Source organism: Hordeum vulgare, chromosome 6H (assembly GCF_904849725.1).
Source record: "Hordeum vulgare subsp. vulgare chromosome 6H, MorexV3_pseudomolecules_assembly, whole genome shotgun sequence".
Lineage (NCBI taxonomy): Eukaryota > Viridiplantae > Streptophyta > Magnoliopsida > Poales > Poaceae > Hordeum > Hordeum vulgare.
Genome location: NC_058523.1, coordinates 273,541,005 through 273,563,894, shown reverse-complemented (window position 1 = coordinate 273,563,894; position 22,890 = coordinate 273,541,005). Strand labels below are relative to the sequence as shown.

Here is a 22,890-nt window from a genome sequence, read left to right as displayed (position 1 = left end):
TTCTCCTCCTCCTCCTCCTCCTCCTTCTTCTTTTACTTCTTCTTCTCTTCTTGCTTCAACATGCCATAATAACCTCAAAATGGCATAAGAACCTTGGTTAGCTCATTAATATTATATACTTAGTTTGTTTTCCTCTAAAATGAGATAATTGGCCCATTTAGCTCCAAAAAGACATAGTTAGCTAATTTCGCTCCAAGAAGAGGAGTAGAGGAGAAGAAATAGGAAAAATGAAAAGAAAGAAGAAGAAGAAGAAGAAGAGAAGAAGGAGAAGGAGGAGGAGGAGGAGGAGGAGGAGAAGGAGGACAAGGACAAGGACCTTCTAGTCCTTCTCCTCCTCCTTCTCCTCCTTCTTCTTGATTTCTTCTTCTTCTCCTCCTCCTCCTCTTTCTTCTCCTCTTTCATATTATCTTTGCTTAAATTTCCCCAAAAAGACATAATTAGCACATTTAGCTCCAAAATGCCATAATAACCTCAAAATGGCATAAGAACCTTGGTTAGCTCATGAATATTATATACTTAGCTTGTTTTCCTATAAAATGAGATAATTAGCCCATTTAGCTCCAAAAAGACATAATTAGGTAATTTAGCTCGAAGAAGAGGAGAACAAATAGGAAAAATGAAAAGAAAGAAGAAGAAGAAGAAGAAGAGAAGAAGTTGAAGGAGGAGGAGGAGGAGGAGGAGGAGAAGGAGGAGGACCTTCTAGTCCTTCTCCTCCTCCTCCTTCTCCTCCTTCTCCTCCTTCTTCTTGATTTCTTCTTCTTCTCCTCCTCGTCCTCTTTCTTCTCCTCTTTCATACTATCCTTGCTTTAATTTCCCCAACAATGACATAATTAGCCCATTTAGCTCCAAACATGCCATAATAACCTCAAAATGGCATAAGAACCTTGGTTAGCTCATGAATATTATATTCTTAGCTTGTTTTCCTCTAAAATGGGATAATTAGGCCATTTAGCTCCAAAAAGACATAAATAGGTAATTTAGATCCAACAAAAGGAGAAGAGGAGAAGAAATAGGAAAAATGAAAAGAAAGAAGAAGAAGAAGAAGAAGAAGAAGAGAAGGAGAAGGAGGAGGAGAAGGAGAAGGCCAAGGACCTTCTAGTCCTTCTCCTCCTCCTCCTCCTCCTCTTTCTTCTCCTCTTTCTTCTTGATTTCTTCTTCTTCTTCTCCTCCTCCTCTTTCTTCTCCTCTTTCATATTATCCTTGCTTTAATTTCCCCAACAATGACATAATTAACCCATTTAGCTCCAAAATGCCATAATAAGCTAAAAATGGCATAAGAACCTTCGTTAGCTCATGAATATTATATTCTTAGCTTGTTTTCCGCTAAAAATGACATAATTAGCTCAAAAAGATCATATTTTATTCTTCTTCTGACTTTCTTATTCACATTTTTGCAGATTGGATATACTACATGCATGGAAGCTCGCATTCATGGAGTTGAACAATGTCGATGGATGAACTTTATATGTGTATCATCTAGTTTTCATTTGAGTTGATGAACAATGTCGAACTATATGTATATGTATATATGGATAAACAGTGCAATACTTTGTATGTTGGTTCTTTCGATATATGGGGATGTACATTGATTTATATGTATATCATATATTTGTGGTGAATTATATATATGTGTTGGCAAGTATATGTGTGGTGAACTATATATCATATATGTGTGGTGAATTATATAAATGTGTTGTAATATATATATATATATATATGTGTGTGTGTGTGTGTGTGTGTGTGTGTGTGTGTGTGTGTGTGTGTGTGTGCTGTGAAATAATATAAAACCAAAAAAACAGGTACTATATGGGCTCTTTGCCGTCTGCCAGCTAATGGCAAAGACCTGTGCCATCAGCTCGCAGATGGCAAAGGTGCCACATGGCACCCAGCTGTGCATCCTGGGGTGTCTATATAGGCTCTTTGCCGTCTGCCTCCAGGATGGGCAGACGACAAAGAAGAGGGCAAAGAGTGGAGGGGGGAGGAGGAGGAGGTAGACGACAAAGAATAAGGGGGAGGCAGACGGCAAAGAATAAGGGGGAGGCAGACGGCAAAGCCTCCGTTAACCCCTAACGGAGGCAATGCCTGTCGGCTGCCGTCTCGAGCACTTTGCCGACTGCTCCTATGGAAAGCTGGTGGCAAAGCTCTTTGTCGTCCGCTTTGTGGGGACAGACGACAAAGAAGGTACGATGCCGTCGTAGGCTCACGCAGAAATTTTGCCGGCCGTGAGATTCTTTGTCGTCTGTGGTATTCTCTTTGCTGTGCGGGATTTAGTCTTTGTTGTCTGTGATGGCAGACGGCAAAGAAGTTGATTCCTGTAGTGATAGGCTCTAGATTGGTATGGAATGGTGTAGGTACTCTTGATCTTTGGAGATGATTGTGGATGCATAGCCGCTGAAAAATGTCCCTTTGACCACAAATCTGTTGTCAAATGTTGGAGTTATTCTTGGGCAGAATAGACATTATATGCTCTGTTTCCTGGTGTGATTATTGATTAGTGAACACTGTCATATGCTTATGATTTTTTCTTATTTTGCCAACAGACACGCCTCCTTTGCCGTGCTTACAGCCATACACTGTTTTGTTGTTCTTGTTGTTGGGCCTTATGTTTCCCTACCACAGTATATACCATCCTAAGATATATATATATATATATATTTTTAATTCGGAAGCGAGTTTGGGAGGTCTGGTCCTGATGTGGTGAAGCAAGGGTTCATGTTAAAAAAATAACCGGATGTGGTGAAGCAAGGGTTTCTAATTTCATATCGTGGCAACTAAGAAATGATGAAGTGAGATGATCCCCACAATCTTCTGCCTGTTTTGCCTTATGCAGGAAGACTGCCCTGATGTTAGCACTCTGCACTTGCCTCCGTGACAAATATAGTCTTGCAGCGGTATGTGCCATAGTTCTACCCTGTGATTCTCTTAAGATTGCTTAAGTTGTTATCTACTTTTCCGGATTAAGCTGCACCATTTGCCGCATCTTTGGGCATCAAACTTTCATATCATATGATCTAAAGATATATTCAGTTGGCATGTTTCTGAACTGCAAGCAGTTGATTTAAAATACACGTCAATATTTGTATGTGGAGACCATCATAGAAATCTAATTACTTAACATTCTTGCGTTATTTTCTTAAACACAAATACCTAGTAGTCTAGTCTCCACAATGTATGCTTGAATTATACCACACCCTTAGGATTTCTCTTTCTTTGCTTTTTTATCATCTGCAGGTTACAAATGATATATTCACAAAAGAGGATGGAGAATTCTTGGTCAAGCATGGAGCTCTTCCTGAAGAGCGTATACGTGCCGTTGAAATTGGAGGCTACCCTCATGCAGCTATACGGGAGGACATCAGCATAAATCCGAGCCCTCTGGAAGAGCTATACAACTTGTACAAGGCCGATTTGCTGCTCTGTGAATCTGGAGGAGGTATTGTCCGTGTTGAATCCCACATTATAAGGTTTATTATCTTGTATGTTAGACCGGCTTAGTGTTATCAGTTGACTGTTTGGTAAATATCTTGTATCCTCTTTCTTTTGATACGAAACATGTATCATTTTCCATAATATTATATTTACCCTTATAATCTCTTCTAAAACATGTAGGGGACTCGTGACACGACTCCTGCTTCGTCGAGTTCTTGATGATGTTTTTTAAGTTTCTACTTGTGTTCATTAGATGATGTTCTTGAGATAATGATGATATCTATTGTCATATTGAACTTTATGTGATATTTATGAGATGATGATGTTGAACTTTATGTGATATTATGATGATGTTGGACTTTATGATGATCTTAGTGTGATGTCATATTTGCTGTCATATATCTGTCATATTATTGTGTTGATTTTGAATGAAATGGTCAAAGTAGGAAATATAAAAAAAACAGAGTGTAACTATGCCTACAGCTTTGCTGTGGGCATAGATATGGCCAAGTAAGAGATATGGCACCAGTAGCCGACACGTGGCGCATCTATGCCTACGGCCTAGCTGTCTGCATATATTTACGATCTATGACGACGGCCTGGCCGTAGGCATAGATGAGCCACGTGTCGTTCAGAGGGACGGCCGGCGCAAGACATCTACCATCTATGCTGACGGCCTAGCTGTAGGCATAGATGCGCCACGCGTCACTCCGCTGGACGGCTGGCGGAGTAACGGCGCTGTTAGAAACCGTTTCATGAAAAAAAAATGCCGAGGGTCAAACTACGTTGACGGTTGTACGAAAACCGTCGGCTTAGATACCTATGCCGATGGTCTTTCTCTGCCGACGGCCGAGGCATCTACGCTGACGTGTTCTACATCGACAGGTATATGCCGACGGCAGCCGTCGGTATAGATATATGCCGACGGCATCTGGCTGTAGGCATAGTTGAAAATTCTAGTAGTGAGCCATGGAGACGATGGCGTCAGGTGGCTCGCCCCGACGATGCTAGGAGGGATAGGAGGAGGAAAATGGGTCGAGGAGGAACCCTAGGGCACAAACATGGCTAAATAGGCCGGAGGGGGGAGGGGGGGCTCTAGTGTCCGTCTGATGCAGGAGGAGGTCGATCTCATGGTGGAGATCTGGTCGTACAGGGGATGACGACAGCGAGGAGGAAGAGGAACGTTGGGTGGGCTCTAGGCCGACTAAACATGTCATGGGCCTATGTTCTCCCTCCCTCTGCTTTAATTTTTTTCCCAAATAACAGATCATGGTGTTTGGTTAAATCCCAAGGGTTACAATGAAATAAGTTTTAACAAAATAAAAATATCTTTGGTCTTCTAAAATGTTGTCCATATTTACAAAAATAAGTTGGACATTTTAGAAGAACAAAATAAATTCCTTTTATATAACATGGGGTTGTGTTTTTAAATAAAAGAAAAAGGAAAAATAAACCCAAACCAAAGGGGTGCACTCCAAAACTAACAAGAAGATTTTTCAAGTGGGAGGAACATTTTATTGGGGCAAAACAGTAACTTTCAAATCTGCCTCAATTATAATTGGAAAAGAGGGAGTTGAAACTATGGTGCAACAAGGGGTTTTGAAGGGACTCTTGTTGCACCGAACCACATAGCACATACCCCATCACATCCGCACATTGCACTCACACGTCATACCAAGGTGAAACACAAACAACAAAAGACAAGGACAAAAGAAGTGATGATATGCATGATGTCATGATGCAATATAAAATGAAGACACAAGCTTAAACTCTTTATTCAAAACCAACATGCCAACATAGGAAGGTTGGAATACAAGGAAAGATTTACAAAAAGGGGAAGGAATGCACTGGGGCTGTTACAACTCTCCCACACTACAAGAGGATCTCGACCCGAGATCTATGACTGGAAGAACTTTGGAAATTCAGAATGAAGGTGGTCCTCACGCTCCCAAGTGGTTTATTTGTCTGAATGATGTGACCATTGAACTTTGAGGAAGTTGATTGACTTATTGCGGGTCTTGCACTCAGTCTCTTCAAGAATTTCTATAGGATGCTCATGGTAGGATAGGTCGGGCTGGAGATCAATATCTTGGAGATCGACTATGCGCTCGGGAGTCTTGAAGCATCTCCGGAGCTAAGAGACGTGAAAGACATCATGCACAATGGACAAGTTGTATGGAAGCTCTAACTGATATGTAAGATCTCCTCTCTTGCCAACAACTTTGAAAGGGCCAACAAAGCGAGGAGCAAGCTTTCCTTTGATGCCTAAGAGTTGAGTGCCCTTCATGGGAGAGACTTTGAGATACACAAAATCATTAAGCTGAAAAGTCATGTCACGATGCTTTCTATCATAGTAGCTCTTCTGACGGGACTCAGCTGCTTTGAGATTTTCCCAAATGACACGACATATTTCTTCTGCTTCCGCAATCATGTCATTCCCAAGAATATTACGCTCACCAGTCTGAAACCAATTGAGCGAGGTACGACACTTCCTGCCATATAGAATCTCGAATGGAGCCTTGCCTCAGATTGCTTGAAACTTGTTGTTGTATGAGAACTCGACAAACGGTAGGAAATATTCCCACTTCATGCCAAAAGGAATCAGATGGGCTCTGACATATCTTCAAGGATCTGATTGACTGTCTCAACTTGAACACTTGTTTGAGGATGGCAAGTTGTACTGAAACGGAGCTTAGCACCCATCGCAGTCTGAAAGGAATCCCAGAACTTGGAAGTAAAGATGCTTCCACGATCTGCAAATATGAGCATAGGAACACCGTGCAAAGACACTATACTTGATGTATACAACTCTCCAAGCTGAGCTGTCGAGATAGATTCTTTGACTCGAAGAAACTGAGCAACTTTGGTCAACTTGTCGGTGAAGATGAAGATGGCGTCGTTGCCCCTCTTGGACTTCGAAAACCCCGTGACAAAATCCGTTTCCACATGATCGAATTTCCACTCGGGAATGGGCAAAGGATGAAGGAGGCCTGCTAGACGTTGATGCTCCGCCTTCACTCTACGGAACACATCACACTCGTTCACAAACTAAGAAATTTCACGTTTCATGCGAGTCTACCAGACGGTCTGCTTCAGATCTTGATACATTTTGGAGCTTCCTGGATGTATCGAGAGTAGGGAATTATGGGATTCATCCATGATAACTTTCTTGAGCTCTCCTTTAAAAATTACATGGCGGTCCTCGAAGAACAAGGTATCTATGTCATCAACACAGGAGCACTCATATTTTGGAATGCTCTTTACCAAGTCAATCTTCACTTTCTTCACCATCGCATTAAGAAGTTGAGCTTGGCGTACTTGGTCTTCCAAGGTAGGAGAAATCTAGAGATTAGCAAGAAATCCCTGAGGTACTATCTGAAGGTTGAGCTTCCTGAAAGATTCACAAAGATCAGGATGGAGAGGCTTTAGGATGAGACTATTGCAGTAAGCCTTTCTGCTCAAAGCATCTGCGATGACATTTGCTTTGCCTGGAGTAAAGTCAATGCCTGGATTATAATCTTGGATCATTTCCACCCATTGAGTTTGCCGAAGATTGAGACTAGGTTGGGTGAATATGTATTTGAGACTCTTGTGATTGGTGTAGAATTCAACCTGTCTTCCCACAGGTGTCTCCAAATCATCAAAGCATGCACCACTGCCGCCAACTCAAGATCATGAGTGGGGTAATTCTTCTCGCTTGGCTTCAACCGCCTCGGGGTATAAGCTACCACATTCTTCTCTTGCATCTGGATTGGACCAAGACCTTGGAGAGAGGCATCACATAACACTTGATAAGGCTTGGAATCATTAGGAGGAGTCAAGACTGGAGTTGAGGTAAGCTTCCCTTTGAGTGTATCGAAAGCCAATTGACACTCTCGAGATCATACATACTTCACACTCTTCTGAAGAAGGTTGGACAGAGGCTTAGCAATCTCGGAGAAGTTGCCAATGAACCTTATGCAATAGCTTGCAAGCCAGAGAAAGCTTCGAAGCTACTTCACATTGTGAGGAGGTTCCCACTCAACAATGGCATGCACCTTTGTAAGATCAACTTTGATGCCCTCAGCAGAGATGATGTGCCCAAGGTACACAACTTCCTTCAACAAGAATTCACATTTGGAAAACTTAGCATAGAACTTATGCTAACTTAGCTTATCGAGCAAAAGCCGGAGATGTTCTTCATGCTCTTCCTCAGTTTCAGAAAAGACCAGAATGTCATCAAGATACACCAAGACAAATTCATTTCTGAAGGGAGAGAAGATATAATTCATCATCCGAGAGAAAGTCGGAGGAGCTTTGGCGGGACCAAAAGGCATCACTGTGTATTCGTAAGAGCCAAAGCTTGTCCTGAAAGCAGTCTTGGAAATATCTTCTTTGCGAATGCAGATCTGATGATAGCCCATCCGGAGATCAAGCTTAGAGAACATCTTGGCCCCTTTCAATTGCACGAACATTTCATTGATGTTGGGAAGTAGATACTTGTTTCTGATTGTCTTCTTATTCAATGGACAGTAATCGATACCGAGTCGGTCCATGCCATCCTTCTTTTTGACAAACGGAACACCACAACCCCAAGGAGATGAACTTGGTCTGATCAGACCTAGACGTTCTTGCTCATCAAGCTGCTTCTTCAACTCTTCCAGCTCTTCGGGATCAAGTTTATACGGACGCTTGCAGACCGGTCCCGTTCTAGGTTCAAGTTCAATTACAAACTCAATTGGCCAGTGCGGAGGCATTCCTGGCAATTCTTCCGGGAAGACATCTTCATACTCACATACCACTTGAACTTGAGAAATGGGAGAGATTTCACCCTTCTCATTGAGGGAAAAGAGATGGACCGTGTCATCACGAGCAACGAAAATGATCACGCCCTCCGAAGGATTAGTCAACTTGACTTCTTTGGCTTCACAATCGACATATGCCTTGTTCATCGCCAGAAAATCCATCCCAAGGATCAGATCAATATTTGACTTGCCAAGGACAATTGGAGAAGCCAGAAAGGAATAGTTGCCCATCTTGACAGAGACATCTGGGGCTAGCGTGCCTGCATGCATGAATTTTCCCGGAGAGACCACCGACAATGGCTTAGGCAACTCCTTCACGTGAAAATTATGCTTGGATGCAAAAGGTCTAGAGAGGAATGAATGCAATGCACCATTGTCAAACAAAACCTTTGCAGGAATAGAATTAACCAAGAGATTACACATGATCACATCTAAGGAGTTCTTTGCTTCAGCTGCATTCACCATGTTCACCCTTGTAGACTTGGGCTTAAACTTAACCATAGCATTGCTTGGAGGTCTGATTGGAGGAGGAGGTGGAAGATGTCGTTGGTTGGTGCACTTGTTAGAGTAATGATGCTTCTGACCACACATGTGATTAGTGACCTCTAACAGCGGACGGAATTGCACTTGAGGATTTCCTCACTGCTGTTGCTAAAATTTCTGCTGGAAAGCTGGGTTGGGTGGGTGGGAAGAACCACGACCACCAGACTGCTTGAACTGCTCAGGCTGCCGAGGAGGAGGAGAAACCCAATATTTCTGGTGCTTCGAAACAATCTGAGTTGAGGAAGAGGAAGTCGAGTCTCTGAAACTCTTCCTTGAGTTCTCAACTTTGAGCAAGACCGACTCAGCCCTGAGAGCCAAATTGTAGAACTGGTCGAACTCAATGGGATCATGCAAGGCAAGGGCCAGCTGCAAGTCTTCCTTTAGACCACCACGAAACTGATAAATCTTGCTCTTCTGATTTGGAATGTCTTGCTTAGCATAACGAGCCAGCTACTGGAACGCCACATTATAATGGTACACAAACAAACTCCCTTGCTTCAAGTGCGTGAATTTCTCACGCATCTCATCCACAAAACTTGCTGGAATATAGTGAGCCCGGAAATCCCTATAGAAATCATCCCACCTGATCACTCTGTCGCCTCTGGAATCCTTCAACTGCTGCCACAATTCTGCTGCCTGCCCCTTGAGCTGGAATGTTGCAAACTTGACAAAGTCCTCTGGTCTGACATTACTGCACTCGCAATGCTTGTTCATGTCATGAATCTAGTCATCTGCATCGAACGGCTAGTCACATGAGGTGAAGGACTTCTGCTGGTTCGCCAGGAATTGATTCACAAATGCAAACTATTGACCACCATTGTTGAAATTACCCTGGTGCCCTTGGTTCCTCTCTTGCAACAACTGGACCAACATCTGAGTGTTCGCATTGGTTGCCGCCATCACAGCTTGCCATGCCTCATGTGGAAGAGACGGTGGCGGAGGGGGTGGTGGAGGGTTTGGCTGATCAGTCTCACGACCCGGATTCTGGCGAGTTGGTGGAGCCATCCTGGAGACATACAACAACATTAGACCAGAGATGAAAAATTCAAAGATTAAGCTGATTCAATGGACAGAAATATCCGAACAAGAATTCTTAGCAACTTGACTCGAACTAAAATTACTAAGAATGCTTCCGCAAATTAACTGTCGACAACATGTGACTGAAAAGACACTTGCAATAGTCAAGACTGAGCTAGAATTGCTCAGAACGAATGTATATTCCCAACATACATCTACTGAAAGAATTCCTAGGTTACTAATGGAATTCCCACCTAAGAATTTCTGAAATTTCTGGTCATACAATCGGGTCCGTAGATACAAGGAGAAATTCATCACTCAACTCCTACCATCTAACCCGTCCAGTGTATCACATCCACAACACATAAACAGAATCTCGTAACCTCATCTATCTCACACCCTCGTAATCACAACGATACTGAGTATGGCGATACATCCGGACTATCTGCACCAGTACTGGGGAAGCCAGACTCCTCTCGCCACTACTAGTATTGAAGCAATTTTGAACATCCTCCATCCTGAGATACTAAGAAATCTGAATAATAACGATGTGGTCAAGAATCCCCTAGAGCTGAACTCCCTAGAAGAAATCAAGTTAGACAAGAGGCACCAAGACAGAACTCCATCACATCGGCATCATATAGATTCCAAAATATCCGCGTGATCCTAAAAATAATTGAGCTAGAAGAGGAGTAGAATCAACATTTCCTAAGTCGTGGACCTCACCAGAGCATAGAAGAGGAGAAAAAAGAAACCTACTCTCCCATATAACTAAAACTCAAAATAGTTTGCACTACACCCGACTCGGCCAAGTTCGATCAACCAAAGGCTCCTATGGTCGTAAGGTTCTGATTACCAACTTGTAACAACTAAGATGCGGCACTTTCCTTATTTGGAGGCGAGTCCTCAAAAGGGGAAAGAGGCACATCTAAGCGTTTCGCAAGCAGGATAAACATTATAATACATAATAGATGGAAGAGTAATTAGATTTGGCTTACTCTCGCCACAAGATAAATTACAGATCCACACAGTCATACATTATTCAAATAGAAAGCAGGGTCCAACTATGGACAAGATGAACAACAAAAGCTAATGCTATCCTGCCTTGCTAGGCCCACGATCACGACCAAGTGCCTCTAGTCCTCGGGATACGTCACGTACAGCCTGCCAATGTCCTCGTCGAACTCCCACTTCAGCTGGGTATCCTCAGAAGCATCTGTATGTGGGTTACCTATACTTGTGGGTGGTTGTAGTAATCTGTGAGCCACAAGGACTCAGCAATCTCATGACCTTGGTACCAAATCTAACTAAGTCATTATGTGAGAATGGGGTATGTGTTTGAGTTTTGCATCAACCTAAGAACTTATGGTGGCTAACTTATGTTGAACTAAGTGATTCTGAACACTGCCGCGGCAACAAAAGTCCTTCCTTCGCGCTTAGGAATTCTTCTTGTTACTTCTCTGGTTTGCGTCGGTTTTTCCCTTGAAGAGGAAAGGGTGATGCAGCACAGGAGCAGTAAGTATTTCCCTCAGTTTGAGAACCAAGGTATCGATCCAGAAGGAGGGCCTCGTCAAGTCTAGAGTACCTGCGCAAACAAAAACAAGCTTGCACCCAACGCTTCAAAGGGGTTGTCAATCCCTTCAATATTGTTTGCAAAGTGAGATCTGACGGCGGAAAGTGCAACGAAGTAAAAAGTGTAAGGCTGAAAATATGGTGTGGAGTAGACCCTGGGGGCCATAGTGTTCAGTAGAGGCTTCTCTCATAATAGCAAATATCACGGTGGGTGAACAAATTACTCTCGAGCAATTGACAAAACCGCGCAAAGTCATGACGATATCTAAGGCAATGATCATACATATAGGCATCACGTCCGAGACAAGTAGACCGATACTTTCTGCATCTACTACTATTACTCCACATATCGACTGCTATCCAGCATGCATCTAGTGTATTGAGTTCATGACGAACAGAGTAACGCCTTAAGCAAGATGACATGATGTAGAGGGATAATCTCAAATCAATGATGAAAACCCCATATTTTTACCCTTGATGGCAACAACACGATGCGTGCCTCGCTACCCCTTCTGTCACTGGGTGAGGTCACCGCACGGTATGAACCCAAAACCAAGCAATTCGCCCATTGCAAGAATCATAGATCTAGTTGGCCAAACAAAACCAACAACTCAAAGAGAATTACAAGGATATGAAATCATGCATAAAAGAGATCAGAAGAAACTCAAATAAGATTCATAGATAAGCTGGTCATAAATCCACAATTCATCGGATCTCTACAAACACACCGCAAAAGAAGATTACATCAGATAGATCTCCATGAAGATCATGGAGAACTTTGTACTGAAGATCCAAGAGAGAGAAGAAGCCATCTAGTTACTAGCTATGGACCCGTAGGTCTATGGTGAACTACTCACGCATTATCGGAGAGGTCATGGTGTTGATGAAGAAGCCCTTCGTGTCCGAATCCCCCCTCCGGCAGGGCACCAGAACGTGCCCAAGATGGGATCCTGCAGAGACAGAAGCTTGCGGCGGCGGAAAAGTGATTTCGATGATCTCCTAATTTTTTTTGGGATTTTTAGGGAATTTATAGGCGCAACCCCTAGGTCAGGGGGCGCTCACGGGGCCCACAAGCCTGGGTGGCACGGCCTACCCCCCTGGCCGCGGGGTGGGGGCTTGTGGGGCCCCTGAGGCTCCCCTGCCTTGGTTCCCAAGCTTCCCGATCTTCTTCCGTTCCACAAAAAATCTTTTCGGGGATTTTCTTCCGTTTCGACTCCGTTTCAAAATCTCCTCTAAAAGGGGTCAAAAACATGGAAAAAACAGGAACTGGCACTTGGCACTGAGTTAATAAGTTAGTCCCAAAAAATATATAGAAGGCATGCAAAACATCCAAAGTTTGACAAGATAATAGCATGAAACCATCAAAAATTATAGATACGTTGGAGACGTATCAAGCATCCCCAACCTTAACTCCTGCTCGTCCTCGAGTAGGGAAGTGATAAAGAATGAATTTTTGGTGTGGAATGCTACCTAGCATAGTTGCCCTTTGCAACTTCTTTCACGTGACATGAGTGTTCAGATCTGTAAGATTCGAAACACTAGTTTGCTATTGACATGAAAACAATAATACTTCAATCAAACTAGCAAGGTAATCATGAACTTTCAAAATAACAAGGCCAAAGAAAGTTATCCCTACAAAATCATATAGTCTGGCTATGCTCCATCATCCTCACACAACTAATGTAAATCATGTAGAACCCCGGTATTGGCCAAGTAATTGTTTTCGCACTCTTGCTTTCTCAAACTTTTTATAACTATCACGCAATACATGAGCGTGAGCCATGGATATAGCACTATAGGTGGGATAGAGTGTGGTGGTGGTTGTCAGACAAAAAAGAGGAGATGGTCACATTGACTCGGCGTATCAATAGGCTATGGAGATGTCCATTAATAGATGTCAATGTGAATGAGTAGGGATTGCCATACAAAAGGATGCACTAGAGCTATAAGTATGTGAAAGCTCAAAAGGAGAACTAGTGGGTGTGCATCCAACTTGCTTGCTCACGAAGACCTAGGGCAATATTGAGGAAGCCCATCATTGGAATATACAAGCCAAGTTATATAATGAAGATTCCCACTAGCACATGGTGGTGACGAAGCAAGAAGCTCTCAATCATGAAGAACATGGTGCTATCATGAAGCACAAGTGTGGAAAAAAGATAGTAGCATTGTCCCTTCTCTCCTTTTCTCTCTTTTCTTTTTTTCATTTGGGCTCTTAGGCCTCTTTTTTTCTCTTTTTTTTGTTTTTGGGCTCTTTGGCCTCTTTTTTTTATTCCTCACATGGGACAATGCTCTAATAATGATGATCATCACACTTTTATTTACTCACAACTCAAAGATCACAATGATGATGACTCCATAGGAAATGCCTCCGGCAGTGTACCGGGATGTGTAACGATCTAGCATGGCGTATGACGTTGAAAACATCTCGCTAGCTATCTTACGATCATGCAATGGCAGTATGAGAGTGACGGCACAAGTCATGAGATGGAACAGTGGGAGTTGCATGGCAATATATCTCGGAATGGCTATGAAAATGCCATAGTAGGTAGATATGGTAGCTATTTTGAGGAATGAATTTGGTGGGTTTGTGCACCGACGAGAATTGCGCGGCACTAGAGAGGCTAGCAATGGTGGAAGGTGAAAGTGCATCTATACCATGGGCTCACATTAGTCATGAAGAACTCACATACTTGTTGCGAAAGTTTTTATTAGTAATCGAAACAAAGTGCTAAACACATACTCCGAGGGGAAGGGTTGGTAGGTGTTAACCATCGCGCGGTCAATCATGACAATCAATAGATCAATCATGCTCCAACTTCCTAACATAGCGGTTCACCATACGTGCATGCTACGGGAATCACTAACTTCAACACAAGTATCTCTAGATTCACAACACCCTACTAACATAACTCTCAATATTACCGAATTCACGTCTCAAAACTAATTGAGAGGAATCGAAACTTCTCTTTCTACTCAATGGACATGAAGATGGAGATTTTTGAATCCTCTTTGGGTACCTATCACATTTGGGACTACTTTCATAGCATAAGCCAACTACCAAATCACACACCGCCGTGCTCTAAAAGATATAAGTGAAGCACTAGAGCAAAAGTATCTAGCTCAAAAGATATAAGTGAAGCACTATGAGCATTCTAGCAAAATCACGATGAGTGCATGTCTCTCTCTCTCAAAAAGGTGTGCAGCAAGGATGATTGTGACACAACAAAAATAAAAGACTCCTATGATACAAGACGCTCCAAGAAAAACACATATCATGTGGTGAATAAAAATATAGTTCCAAGTATTGTTAACGATGGATTGAAGACGAAAGAGGGGATGCCTTCCCGGGACATCCCCAAGCTTAGGCTTTTTGGTGTCCTTGAATTACGCTTGGGATGCCTTGGGCATCCCCAAGCGTGAGATCTTTCCACTCCTTATCTCATCGTCCATAAGAACATCACCCAAAACATGAAAACTTCACAACACAAAACTTAAACAGAAACTCGTGATAACATTAGCACAAGAAAACAAACTTCCACTTCTTTTGATACTGTAGCAAACTTGAATTCCATCTATATTGGTGTTGGGCTACTGTATTATCAATTTTCCATGGCTATTACCCCCCGATACTAATCATAGTTTCATCAAAACAAGCAACCAACTCAACAAAAACAGAATCTGTCAAAAACAGACCAGTCTGTAGCAATATGTATACTTCGTATACTTCTGGTACCTAAACAAATCTGAAAAATTACAACGGCCTGTGAAAAAAGCATATAAACCAGCAAAAAAAAGAATCAACTCAAAATCTCTTTCTGAATAAACATGAAAAATCATCTCGTGAGCGCAAAGTTTCTGTCTTTTTCTAGCAGGATCAAACAACCATTACCAAGACTAGTCATAAAGGTTTTGCTTGGCTCAAACACAAAAAGAAACACAAAAAACATAATCACAACAGAATTGTGATGGTGTAGATGCAACAAAACAGAAATAAAAATATAAATTCATTGGGTTGCCTCCCAACAAGCGCTATTGTTTAACACCCTTAGCTAGGCATAAAAGCGATAGAATCACGTATCGTCGTCTTTGGTGGTCAAACCATAAGTGGCCCTCATCATAGATTCATAAGGCAATCTTAGTTTCTTTCTAGGAAAGTGTTCCATGCCCTTCCTTAATGGAAATTTAAGTCTAATATTCCCTTCCTTCATATCGATGATAGCACCGATAGTCCTTAGGAAAGGTCTACCAACAATAATAGGGCAAGTAGGATTGCAATCAATGTCAAGCACAATGAAATCCATGGGTACATAGTTCCTATTTGCAACAATAAGAACGTCATTGATCCTTTCCATGGGTTACTTGACAGTAGAATCAGCAAGATGCAAATTAAGAGAACACTCTTCAATCTCATTAAAACCCAGAACATCACATAAAGACTTTGGAATCGCAGAAACACTAGCACCCAAAGCGCATAAAGCATTGCACTCATAGTTTTTGATTTTGATTTTGATGGTAGGATCCCACTCATCATGAAGCTTTCTAGGGATAGAGAATTCCAATTCAAGTTTCTCTTCAAGAGATTTTATCATAGCTTCGACGATATGATCGGTAAAGGCCTTGTTTTGGCTATAAGCGTGCGGAGAGTTTAACATGGATTGCATCAAAGAAATGCATTCAATCAAGGAGCAACTATCATAATTGAATTCCTTGAAATCCACAGTAGTAATTTCATTACTACTCAAAGTTTTAACATCTTCTACTCCACTTTCAATGCTTTTAGCATCAAGATAGATGGACTCTGAATCATTGGGGCACTTTTCAACCAAAGTGGATTCATATCCAGCCCCATAATCATTAGGTTTGACACAAGAAAACAAAGATTCAATGGGAGTCACACCAAGCACTTTAAGATCTTCGTGATTCTCATCATGAGAACACACCTTTTTAAGCCATTCATGTCTAGCACGAATTTTGGCGGTTCTTTCTTGGCTCTCAATCATGGAAACACGCATAGCTTTCAAAGTTTCATCCATGTTGATTTTGGGAGGAGCTCATCTAACTTTCAAGGCATCAACATCACTAGAAATTCTATCAACGCTCTTAGCCAAATCGTCAATTTTGAGTAGCTTTTCCTCTATGGACGCATTGAAAATCTTTTGAGAGTTGATGAACTCTTTGATATTACTCTCTAGATCAGAGGGTAATCTATTGTAATTTCCATGAGTATTGTTGTAGGAGTTTCCAAAGTTATTAGAGTAGTTACTAGGAAAAGGCCTAGGAACATAGTTTCCTCTAAAAGCATTGTTGTTGCCAAAGTTATTAGAGGAGTTACTAGGAAAAGGCCTAGGAACATAGTGTCCTCTAAAAGCATTGTTGTTGCCAAAGTTATTCCTACCAACAAAATTAATGTCCAAGCTAGCGTTGCTACTCTCAATCAAAGAAGACAAAGGCATATCATTAGGATCCAAAGGATCACTTCTACTAGCAACCAAATTCATTAACTCGTCCATCTTAGCACTCAACGAGTTAATTTCCTCTATAGTGTGTACCTTCTTACTAGTAGGTGACCTTTCAGTGTGCCACTGAGAGTAGTTCGTCATGATGTTGTCTAAGAGCTTTGTGGCTTCTCCTAATGTGATTTCCATGAACGTTCCACCTGAGGCAGAGTCCAAGATATTTCTAGAAGCGAAATTCAAGCCAGCGTAAAAGATTTGAATAATCATCCAAAGGCTCAAGCCATGAGCGGGACAGTTTCTAATCATTAATTTCATTCTCTCCCAAGCTTGTGCAACATGTTCATGATCAAGTTGCTTGAAATTCATGATATCATTACGGAGAGATATGATCTTAGCGGGCAGAAAATACTTGGATATATAAGCATCTTTGCACTTATCCCAAGAATCGATACTATTTTTGGGCAAAGAAGAAAACCAAGTTTTTGCGCGATCTCGCAACGAGAAAGGAAAAAGCTTCAATTTAATCACGTCATTATCCACATATTTTTTCTTTTGCATATCGCAAAGCTCATTGAAGGTATTGAGATGGGATGCGACATCTTCACTAGGAAGGCCAGAGAATTGCTCTTTCATAACAAGATTCAGCAAAGCGGCATTGATTTCGTATGACTCCGCACTAGTGGCGGGAGCAATCGGAGTACTAATAAAATTATTATTATTAGTATTCGAGAAGTCACAAAGTTTGGTGTTTTCATTCATGGTGACTTCAGAAAGAAAGCAAGCACACGAGCAAACAAAGAGCAGGCGAGAAAAAGGGCGAACGAAAAGGCAAACGAAAGAGGCAAACGAAAAAGGCAAATTGGTGAAGTGGGGGAGAGGAAAACGAGAGGCAACTCGCAAACAAAGTAAATGCAAGAGATGAGTTTGCAACACCTACTTGGATGAGTTCTTGACTTGATTTTCCTCCCAGGCAATGGCGCCAGAAATTCTTCTGTTGCGGCAACAAAAGTCCTTCCTTGGTGCTTAGGAATTCTTCTTGTTACTTCTCTGGTTTGTGTCGGTTTTTCCCTTGAAGAGGAACGGGTGATGCAGCACAGGAGCAGTAAGTATTTCCCTCAGTTTGAGAACCAAGGTATCGATCCAGAAGGAGGGCCTCGTCAAGTCCAGAGTACCTGCGCAAACACAAACAAGCTTGCACCCAACGCTTCAAAGGGGTTGTCAATCCCTTCAAGATTGTTTGCAAAGTGAGATCTGACGGCAGAAAGTGCAACGAAATAAAAAGTGTAAGGATGAAAATATGGTGTGGAGTAGACCCTGGGGGCCATAGTGTTCACTATAGGCTTCTCACATAATAGCAAATATCACGGTGGGTGAACAAATTACTGTCGAGCAATTGATAGAATCGCGCAAAGTCATGACGATATCTAAGGCAATGATCATACATATAGGCATCACGTCCGAGACAAGTAGACTGATACTTTCTGCATCTACTACTATTACTCCACACATCGACCGCTATCCAGCATGCATCTAGTGTATTGAGTTCATGACGAACAGAGTAACACCTTAAGCAAGATGACATGATGTAGAGGGATAATCTCAAACCAATGATGAAAACCCCATCTTTTTACCCTTGATGGCAACAACATGATGTGTGCCTTGCTACCCCTTCTGTCACTGGGTGAGGTCACCGCACGGTATGAACCCAAAACCAAGAAATTCTCCCATTGCTAGAATCATAGATCTAGTTGGCCCAACAAAACCCACAACTCGAAGAGAATTACAAGGATATGAAATCATGCATAAAAGAGATCAGAAGAAACTCAAATAAGATTCATAGATAATCTGATCATAAATCCACAATTCATCGGATCTCGACAAACACACCGCAAAAGAAGATTACATCAGATAGATCTCCATGAAGATCATGGAGAACTTTGTATTAAAGATCCAAGAGAGAGAAGAAGCCATCTAATTACTAGCTATGGACCCGTAGGTCTATGGTGAACTACTCACGCATCATCGGAGAGGTCATGGTGTTGATGAAGAAGCCCTCCGTGTCGGAATCCCCCCTCCGGCAGGGCACCAGAATGTGCCCCAGATGGGATCTTTCGGAGACAGAAGCTTGTTGCGGCGGAAAAGTGATTTCGATGATCTCGTGATTGTTTTGGGATTTTAGGGAATTTATAGGCGCAACCCCTATGTCAGGGGGCGCTCAGGGGGCCCACAAGCCTGGGTGGCGCGGCCTACCCCCCTAGCCGCGGGGTGGGGGCTTGTGGGGCCCCTGAGGCTCCCCTGCCTTGGCTCCCAAGCTTCTCGATCTTCTCCCGTTCCAGAAAAAATCTTTTCGGGGATTTTCTTCCGTTTGGACTCCGTTTCAAAATCTCCTCTGAAAGGGGTCAAAAACATGGAAAAAACAGGAACTGGCACTTGGCACTGAGTTAATAAGTTAGTCCCAAAAAATATATAAAAGGCATGCAAAACATCCAAAGTTTGACAATATAATAACATGAAACCATCAAAAATTATAGATACGTTGGAGACGTATCAAACACCTACCTACGCCAGTCATAACCCCACCATGTTTTTGATCAGAGAAGGAACTCTGAAGGAGACAGTCACGGTTACGCACACAGTTGGCAAGTTTTAGTTAAGTTACTTCAAGTTATCTAGAACCGGATGTTAACAAAATATCCATAATTGCTACATAACCGCGTGCACGGCTTTCTGAAAGACTAAACCCCGTAGGGGTGCTCCAACTAATCCATCACAAATTACCACAGGCCGCATAGAAATCCTCGATCACGATACTGTGACTGCCCGATGCCGACGCCCCAGAAGGTTCCCCTTCTATTTCTGTTTCCGTCGTGTGATTAGTTTTATTTCTTGCATCATCATTTAGTTTGCATCGTCGCATCATGCATGGCATCATGTCAACTGTGTTTTGTCGGTGTTGCTTGTTGCTCCGTGTTGTTGCTTGTGAGTGTTTGTGAGTGTGGCGTTGTTCGTTGGCGTGATGAGAGTGGGTACAACAGAGCCGCCTCAAACTCTGTTGCACCGCGGAACTAAACCTTCTCTCCCCTTCTCTATTCTCTTTTATTTGTTTTGGGGTTGCGTAAAATTTTCTGTTTTAACCCCTACTTAAAAAAATGTTTGTCTTCTTTTAAAGAAAATCATTTTATCAAATGTGGGGGTAACCCTTGGGTTTTTATTTTATTTCTCCTTTTGTTTTATTTTAAAACTGAGTCTCGTTTTATTTTTCTCCTTTAAAAGAGCTTTCATTTTTATTCTTTGTAAAAAAAGGGTTTATTTTAATTCTTAAAAAAGGTTTTATTTTTTTATTGTTTTAAAATACCCAATCTATTTTATAGATTGGGGTATGTTTTAAAGGAGTTTAAAAGGTATTCTCTTTATTTTATTTTATTTTGTTTTTGTTAAATCCTTACTTTGTGAGTTTCTGTTTTTAAAATAAAAAAAAACAAAAGAGAGGATGAGCCCTGCCCAAAGGCCCAGCCAGCCGGCCCAACAGATCCCCTGCCCTAGCGCCCTCGTCCCCCCGTCCGCTTCCCCGTGCGCCGTCATCCCTGATCCCCTCCTCTCGTCCTCCCCTCTCCCTCCTCGATCTCCAGGGCCTCGATCCCGTCGCCCCCGCGCTGCCGCAGCTGCTCGCCGCTCTAGCCCCGGTTGCCACCATCCCTCTCGCCTCCTCGTTGCTCCCCCACAGCCGCCGCGCGCCGCCCTCGGCTTCAACCGCTCCTCCCTCGAGCTCGCCGGACCCGCATGCCTCCCCTCATCCCGCTCGACGGCCCTGCGCGCCGCCCCGCCGGGTTGTGCCCCGTCGCGCTCGACCTCGCCTGCGACGCCGCCCCTTGTCATGCTCCCCTGCCGCAGGTGCTCGCCGCCCGAACTGCCTTGGGCTCCTCCTGCTGTTGTTGATTGCGTGTTGCTGCCGTGCTGTTGCTGGCCTTGTCGAGCTAGCTTGATCTGCTGTTGCCGATGTTGCTAGTGCTGCTGCTTGCGTGCCTGGCTCTTGCTGCTTGCCGTGTTAGCTGCTGCGAGTTGCTGTTGGATGTCGCCGTGGCTGATGCATGTTGTCGCGTTGCTTGCTGTCGCTTGCTGCTTGCTGCCGTCGCTGTAGATGATTGATGTTGCTGTTGCCTATAGATGCTTCTTGCTGCTTGTTGTTTGCCTTTTGCTGTTGCTGCTCGTGCTGCTTGTGCCGTAGCCCTTGCATGCTTGCTGCCATGCTTGCTTGCGTTTAGTTGTTGTAGATGCTGTTGTCGCTGCCGTAGCTTGCTGTTAGATGCTAGTGCTAGTAGCTGTAGGTAGTTTGTTGCACTGCTAGTTGCTGTAGTTGCTGTTGTGTCGCGTGCCTTCACCGCGTGCACCATTCCTGCCCGCCGTGGGTCGACGACGAGCTCGCCGAGTACCACAACGTCCTCGACGACCCCCGGAAACGAGTTCGACTACCGTCGCCGAAGACCGTGAACCACGACGCCGAGCTAACGACTACCGTCGACAACACCCGAGTACCTCGACGACCATGACTTCCACGACGATCGTTGTTCTCCTTCATCGAACAGAACCCCTCCAATTCGCACGTGTCGTGACCGTGTGCATGTGATGTATGATATGTATGTATGTTGCACCGTATGTTTGCCTGTTGCACGTGTACCTCTTTCGTCGTGCCCTCGACATATGGGAACCCGGTAACCGGGATCACCCATCTTAAATTGGTTTGTCCCGCACACACGCTTCCTAAGCGTTGGCATGATATCTCGACGAGTTATCGGGATAGGAACGTTGTCGTGGCTTCGTTTCCGTCTTGCCGCCATGGTTCCATCTCGCTCGCCGTGGCGACACCTGTTTCTTTCCCTTCTTGCCCGTGTTATGAACTCGCATGCATGACGCATTCATGGCATATACATCTTGTGTTGCATGTTCTTGTGCCGTAGTTCCGTTCTATGTTCCGCGAGTTAAACCATCTAGGATGCCATGTAGGATCACCGCTTCACCCCTTGCCATGATAACAACAATTTAATATTGTTGTGTAAATAATCGGGAGTGAATTAAATAATTAATCGTGGAGTTTCGTTGATATGCAACCCGTTGCATATCGAGCTTCATTTAATGTGTAGTGTTTGCGTGAGGTGAATTGCCATGCCATCCCTTGCATTTTGATCTGATCATGCATCATAGTAGGTTATGCATCATGTTGTGCATCGTGTGGTGAATATTTGTGTTGATGTTTGTTTCCGGTTTGCCTGTCTCGATAGAGTTCCGCAAGCGTGTCGGAATGTGAGGACCCGTTCGACTACGTTGGTTCGCCGACTTCACGGAGTTGTTCCTCTTCCAAGCGGGATCTCAGGCAAGATGACCATTTCCCCAGATACCATTACTATCATTGCCATGCTAGTTATTTCGATGCTATCGATTATGTCTCGTTGCCTACCACATGTTAAATTTCAGCCTCTCAACAATGCCATGATAACCTTCAACTATACAACCTAGCAAACCACTGTTTGGCTATGTTACTACTTTCTTAACCCTGTTGTTAGCGTTGCTAGTTGCAGGTGTAGATGCTTCCATGTGATAACATGGGTTCCTTGTCGTATCACCATATGTTATTGCTATTTAATTTAATGGACCTATATACTTGGTAAAAGGTGGAAGGCTCGGCCTTTCTAGCCTGGTGTTTTATTCCACCTTTGCCCCCTTAGTTTTCGTCTACCGGTGTTATGTTCCATAAATGAGCGCTCCTAACACGATCGGGGTTGTTATGGGGACCCCTTGATAAATCGTTTTAGTTTAAAGCTGGTCTTGCAAGGCCCAACTTTGGTACTACATTTGCCTAATAACTAATGAACTCCATAGGGAGTAATTAACTCGAGGATAATTTAATCAACCCCCGGGCCAGTGCTCCTCATGAGTGTTGGTCCCACCTAAGCGATGTCCGGGGCCCCTCTGGTCACCCGGAGGTTTAGCGATCCCGACGTCTAGCTCATCCGTCGTGTCCTGAGAACGAGGTACGCGACTCCTATCGGGATCGTCGACGCGTCGGGTGGCCTTGCTGGATTAGTTTTACC

General features: G+C 43.3%; 1 protein-coding gene across 1 annotated transcript; it reads left to right on the top strand.

Annotated features, from left to right (window-relative positions):
• The first annotated feature begins 2,682 nt into the window (after positions 1–2,682).
• Positions 2,683–3,511, top strand: LOC123403560 (urease accessory protein G-like). The gene is made up of 2 exons (XM_045097486.1): positions 2,683–2,891; positions 3,232–3,511. Exons 1-2 carry the CDS (start codon positions 2,844–2,846, stop codon positions 3,493–3,495), a joined length of 312 nt encoding a protein of 103 aa, XP_044953421.1. The 5' UTR covers positions 2,683–2,843; the 3' UTR covers positions 3,496–3,511.
• Positions 3,512–22,890: the final 19,379 nt, after the last annotated feature.

Coding starts and splice junctions, on each gene's coding strand:
- LOC123403560 (XM_045097486.1), top strand. CDS start 2,844: ATGTTAGCACTCTGCACTTGCCTCCGTGACAAATATAGTCTTGCAGCG. Junction 2,892..3,231: donor ACAAATATAGTCTTGCAGCG/GTATGTGCCATA, acceptor TATCATCTGCAG/GTTACAAATGATATATTCAC.